Raw genomic sequence first — 6,072 nt, 5'->3', positions numbered from 1 at the left:
CTGGGCAAGGGTACAGAACCTGTGAAGCTGCTTTCAGGAATATAATGCATCAGCAACTAGAAATCCACTTTTTTTTTTTTCTTTTACGGAGCAGTGTTCTTTGTATAGAGAAGTAGTAAGTCTGAAGTCATATCATATTTTATTATTTTAAAATTATTTTCAATTCAATCATTTAATTTTAATCCCTGGTCTGGATTCTGAATATTTTCCTGCAATGAAGTGAGCGGTGTTTTTCTCTGCATCTATGTGGAGATCATTGGGCTTTTCGGTCAACTATCAACCCCGCTGTCACCCCAGCTAACACGCGCCACTGGCTGCTCGTTGTGACAATCAAGGAGGTTACAATTACGTCATTGCCGTGCGGAAGACGATTGGTTGGCGACCCTGCCTAATCTCAGCGCTGAGCGGCTAAGGTTTTGTTCACCATGTTGGATGAACAGCTCATTTCAGTTACCTCGTGACCAATACTTTTATCATGTCACATAAGCGTCGTGAGCTTGAGGTGTAGAGGATCAGCCGAGTGACGTTTTTTTTCCTCAACTGACAGCGTCAAGGCCCAGCGGAACCAACGGAAGGACTGCTGTTTTTATGTGGAGATACAGATACCCATTAGCTAGCTCTGAGTTGTCAGATTGAATAAGGCTGTCTAGCTCCTGGCGGTAGATTTTGTCCCACAACAAACGGATTTAACTTGTTAGTCTGTTTGGATGCGCGCTTCTGAGCGGTATTAGGACAGAGTAGAATACAGATACACACACAAAGCTGTCGATGGGGGAATTACTTTGTCTGCCAGCCGTCTGTGAGGATTTCTCTTCTCGTGTTTTGAGTCATGGTCGAAGCTTCGTCACCCTGTCAAACTGATGGGGGTTTCTTTGGAAGCACGCGGCTCGCTGGATTTCTATAATAATATGTGAATAGGGTGGATTGCCGAGGCCCGGGCCTGCCTGCCTCTCTGCGCTGCTGTATTGTAGCCTTGGCTGGGTTACACCTCCTCTGCACCGGATCAGCAGCGTTAATTACGACTCTGAGATTACCTCTGCCATCAGAGTAGCTGTTTGGCCTGTGCACACATCTTAAGGAGAATTCAGTTTGGAATAACAGATGCGATTTTAAGCCGTGTGGTGAGAAAAGCAACGGCGCCAGTGTGTGGCAAACTTGGAACACTTATAAGATGAATGCTCTGCTTCCCATGTGACCTGCTTTAGATCGCACTGTTTTATTAAGAGGGGAAGGTGAATTTTTCCCAGGAGGAGAGGTTGAACAGTCTCTGTGAAGTGCATATAAGTTTTTTTTTCCTATTGAATATTTTCGGTTTGTCACTGACAGCAGTGGCACTGTTAAAGCTGCATAGATTGTATGTTTGGGTGGTCCATTGCCCATAATATGCTCTCCGTCACTAGTTTCAGACTTCAGTAGTCTAATGGTGTACCTAATAGAAAATTAATTTAGGGGAAGTGGGGCAGAGCCTAGTTAGTATTATGCTAAAACGCCATACCAGATATCGGAAAATTTCTGTCAAAGTGATTGACTTTGGACGCTTAAAGGACAAAATATATTTTCTCTATGTTTGCCATAAGTTGTATTAACCGTGGGGTTGCTGTCTGGTTGCCATTAGTATCATTTTGAGAAGCAGTTTGAAAAGGAGGCATTTAAGTATCATTGGATGGCTCTTTGCGGTACAACTGCTGCAAATGTTACAAAAATGATGGCTGCTTACAACGGTGGCTCCTCAGCAGTAGCTGCCCATCACCCCCATCACCACCACCACCAGCTCCAGCACCTACCGCCTCCCCACATGCATCACCACCATCACCACGCGGGCCAGCACCACTTACAGCACCCAGGCTCAGCCGCTGCTGTGCACACGGTCCAGCAGCACACATCAACGGCTGCCGCTGCGGCGGTGATGCTAAACCCCGGACAGCAGCAGCCCTACTTTCCCTCTCCAGCCCCCGGGCAAGCTCCCGGGCCGGCGGCGGCCGCGGCTCCCGCACAGGTCCAAGCGGCTGCAGCAGCCGCTGTCAAAGCTCACCACCACCACCACCACCACCACCACCACCACCATCAGCAGCAGCAACAACACACGCACCATTTACAGCAGCAGCTGGATATTGAGCCTGACAGACCCATCGGCTACGGGGCGTTTGGAGTTGTCTGGTAAGTGCAGTGCACTGCGCGCTCATAATGCATCTCTGTATCCACTAATACTACTAACAGGCCATGGCTTAAAGTCGTTCATTAGTGTTTCGCATCCCTCTCCAGCAACAGTTTTTTTTTCTTTTCTTTTTTTCTTTTCTGTCTCAACCCATAGTCTCTAAACTTGAGCCTGTTGTCATACTGAAGACGTTTGCACTGACTTCTGCTAAGTGTTTTAGTTTTGTAAACATTTGCACGTGAGTAAATGTTTACAGTTTTTTTTTCCTGACTTTTTGTATATTGTTTACAAAGACTAATTGTATTATGCCTAATGAGTACTAATGATCAAAGACAACACATGTCCTGAAGTCCAGAGATAATTCGAGGAAATTTCCAGTTGGTCTCTTGGTGTTAGTAATCTTAGTTTGACTCGATAAAAGTGTCAGAAAATGGGCTTCTTGAGTTTTTAATAATGTGAATGTTTGTCCCATGGAAGATCGTAAGCAGCATTATGGACTTAAATTTATCACTAACGTCAGAATGTCTTGGCCCAGAACACCAACGTAATAATTTCACCTGCATTCTGCACTGAAGAGAAGCCTGACGTTGGCAGTGATAACTGTGGGTGGCTGTAGTACAGCAGGTCGTCTACTAACTGGAACGTTAGTCATTTTCCCCGAGGCATCCACTGAAGTGTGAGTGCGTGTGTAAATGTTAGGAAGCGCTTTTATGAATGTGAAATATGTGAATGGCGCATGTAATTGAACGCGCTTTGAGTGCTCAAATTGAGTAGTGGTAATATGCATATAGTTTTTTTGTTTTTGCAATTTAGCAAAAATAATAATAAAAAAAATAATCATCTTCTTCTTCAATTTAGCCTCACATTCTGTGGATTGATTTCACTGTCTTCAGCTGATGTGTGTATGTACTAGACACTTGTAGACATGTGATTGTTAACCTCCCCACCATCACCAAAATAAAAGTTTATCCCCGACTATGATGGTGGACTTAATAGTAATAAACTAAGATCTCGTCTTTTATCCGAACATGCTGACATGTTGAGTTCACTGAACAAAAATGGTACTTCAGTTGTGTATGTACACTTACGATGCATTAGCCATGCAGTGTTTAAACTGTAGCTGATGTAGAACAAAAAAAATAAAAGTTTAACTAAGCCTCATCTTTTCTTTTTTTTTTTTTTTAAAAGAAAATACGTCTGCCGGGGATGTATGTGACTAATCTTTGATATTTTCATTAGTCTGTACCAGATGTATTAGCCAATGTTGTACATTTTAACAGATGCCCAATGGGGGTAAATAGTTTTCATAACCATCATTGTTAATAAAATCTTCAGACAGTCTATCACCCTCTTCCTGTAGCCACTTCCTGGGTCTCGTTTCAGGGGCTCATAAGTATTTTCATCACTGAGTAGTGACAAAATTTTCTCATGATAGTCTTTTTGGTTTAGCAATACTGTGCACCTACCCTTGTCTGCCGGAAGGATGATAATGTTGTTGTCATCACAAAGTGATGTGAGTGCCTTCCTCTTCTCCATGGTGATGTTGGATGCTGGGGGCTTTGCATTGCTGAGACAGGCCGAAACTTTCGTCTGTAGTTGCTCTGCTTCCACTTCTGCAATATTGTTGTTACGAATTGCTGTTTCTGTGGCTGTGATCAGCTCCACTAGCGGGATTTGTCTCGGTGTGACAGCAAAATTCAACCCTTTAGCAAGGATGTTTTTCTCTGTTTGGGTGAGCTGTCTGTCAGACAAATTCTTCACCCACTTGTCCACATCCTGTGTCGCATCCTTGTCTCTTCTGGTCACTGAGGACACTCTCGGTACTTTGTGGTGGTTTCCGACGTACAACAAGTAAATCAAACTTCCTTTGTTGCCTGGTCCTAGACTTCTTGTGCTGTGCTAGATGAGCCTTCTCAGTAAAGTCAAATACCTTTTTAAGAGTATTCTCATCTAAAAGCATAGTCAGTCTCTGTCGGATCCGCTCCTCTTGACATTTTAGCATGTCGATGGTAACATTTGTTTGCTTCACCCGTTCATTAAGTAACTGATGCTGTGCCTTCTGGAGAATTTTTGTTGCCCGGAAGCCTTTAACTGAAGAGCTCATTTGCAGACTTTTAGGAGTAATCCTGTTTTGTCGGCTGAATCTCAGGTGGTTCCTGTAGTCCGCCATCTTACGTGCTGTTTGCTCATACTGACGTACAAGTTTTAGGCAGTCCTTGCCAAAGTGGGTTAAAACGTCTTGATGCATTCTCAATCATCCAGGAAAGTAACTCTCCAAAAGTTGATTCTGTTCATCTGGACGTAGGGAGAAACGTTTTGTCACTCATCCAAGTGACTTCTTCAGTCTCAGCTGTTAGATTTTTTTATTTTTTATTTTTTTAATAAAGGCGAAAGAATGAGATTCCGGATGCAAACGGTGGAATGGAAAAAGCTTATTTCCATTCCACCGTTTGCATCCGCAAAGGGTGGATGTGCTCTTTATTAGCAATAGGGTGAGGAGTTCAGTCATTTAGGAGGGTCAGAGTAGAACCGCTACTCCTCCACATCGAAATGAGCCTCTGAAGCAGTTTTCTAATTGATTGCACTAACAATTTAAAAGAAATTTAGAGCTACTTCCCTATCCAATCATAAGTAACTATGAATGTTAGGCATGCTGTGCATTGCAGCACTTTGATTTAGGCTACCTCTGCTAAGAAAAAAAAAATCGGATTATTCTGATAATAATAATTTTCCACACAAACTGAATTAAATGGTATATGGACTAGAGAGCAGCTTGGGCTTAGTATCTTGCCCGAGGGTAGTATTGTGTTATTGCCACTCTTTGTCTCCTCTTCCATCAAAATGAGTGAGTAGGGGGAGGTAGTGCAATGGCCCAATCCACCAAGGGAAAAGTTTTACCCCGACAGTTTTCTCTCCCTGGTGCTGTCTGCAATAGTGTAATATCTATGATGGATAAGTTTGTCAAAGTCCTTGCAAGTTGAGCATGCGGACATGACTGGATCACAGAAGTGTCTACTTTTCTTTTTCTTTTTCTTCTTTTTTTTTCTTCATTGTTTCATTGGCTTGAGATGATTCCTTTTGGCATAAGAACACATGCCTCTTTTGTACTCGCTGTACTAAAGTCTAGAAAGAAATCGGTTGGTGCAGCGTCCCATGTGCTGGTTCATATTTATGGCTCATAACTGTTTTGTTTTTTTTTTTTAGCGTACTGTTAGACTGTGAATGCTTTCATTTGCGGGGTGACCGTGGTTTAGGGGGTTGGGAAGCTCATCTTGTAACCGGAAGGTTGCCGGTTCGATCCCCAGCTCTTTCTCTCTTGGTCATTGTGTCCTTGGGCAAGACACTTCATCTACCACCTACCTGAGCGCCAGAGGGGCCGATGGTGCGATATGGCAGCCTTGCTTCTGTCAGTCTGCCTACAGCTACACAGCTACAACTATAGCTTGCCTCCACCAGTGTGTGAGAGTGAATGAATAGTGGAATTGTAAAGCGCTTTGAGGGTCTCGAAAAGCGCTATATAAATGCAATCCATTATTATTATTTTTATTATTATTATTCCTCAATTTCAGTTAAATTCAGTTTTAACCTGAAGAAACCTTTGGCAGAACCAGGCTGAGTCAGGGGCAGCCATCTACCATGACCGGTTGGTGCTATAGGAAGGGAGACAGGACAAAGATATGCTATGGAAGAGAGCCAGAGATTAATGATAACTAATGATTAAATGCAGAGAAGTGTGTAACCAGTGAGTGAAACAGAAGCAATCAGTGCATCATGGGAAGTCCCCCAGGAACCTAGGTTTATTGCAGCACAACTAAGGATTGAGTGTCAACTAAATTATATGCTTTTTCTACAAGCGGAGATATTTTATCTGAATTTCACTCACTCCTCATTCACGCCCCTTTTAGTCTTCAGTGTGT

General features: G+C 43.1%; 1 protein-coding gene across 1 annotated transcript in view; it reads left to right on the top strand.

The window, feature by feature from the left end:
- Positions 1-357: 357 nt before the first annotated feature.
- nlk2 (nemo-like kinase, type 2) overlaps positions 358-6,072 on the top strand; it is a 46,856-nt gene continuing 41,141 nt past the window's right edge. Inside the window, exon 1 of the mRNA XM_005749367.1 lies at positions 358-2,157. Within this exon, the coding sequence (XP_005749424.1) occupies positions 1,664-2,157 (494 nt within the window). The 5' untranslated portion in view covers positions 358-1,663. The remainder of the gene's footprint in view (positions 2,158-6,072) is intronic.

The sequence above is a fragment of the Pundamilia nyererei genome, unplaced genomic scaffold, assembly GCF_000239375.1.
Source record: "Pundamilia nyererei isolate P.nyererei 1_Seehausen unplaced genomic scaffold, PunNye1.0 scaffold00243, whole genome shotgun sequence".
NCBI lineage: Eukaryota > Metazoa > Chordata > Actinopteri > Cichliformes > Cichlidae > Pundamilia > Pundamilia nyererei.
The sequence above is the reverse complement of the archived record's forward strand: the minus strand, read 5'-3'. Positions and strand labels throughout refer to the sequence as shown.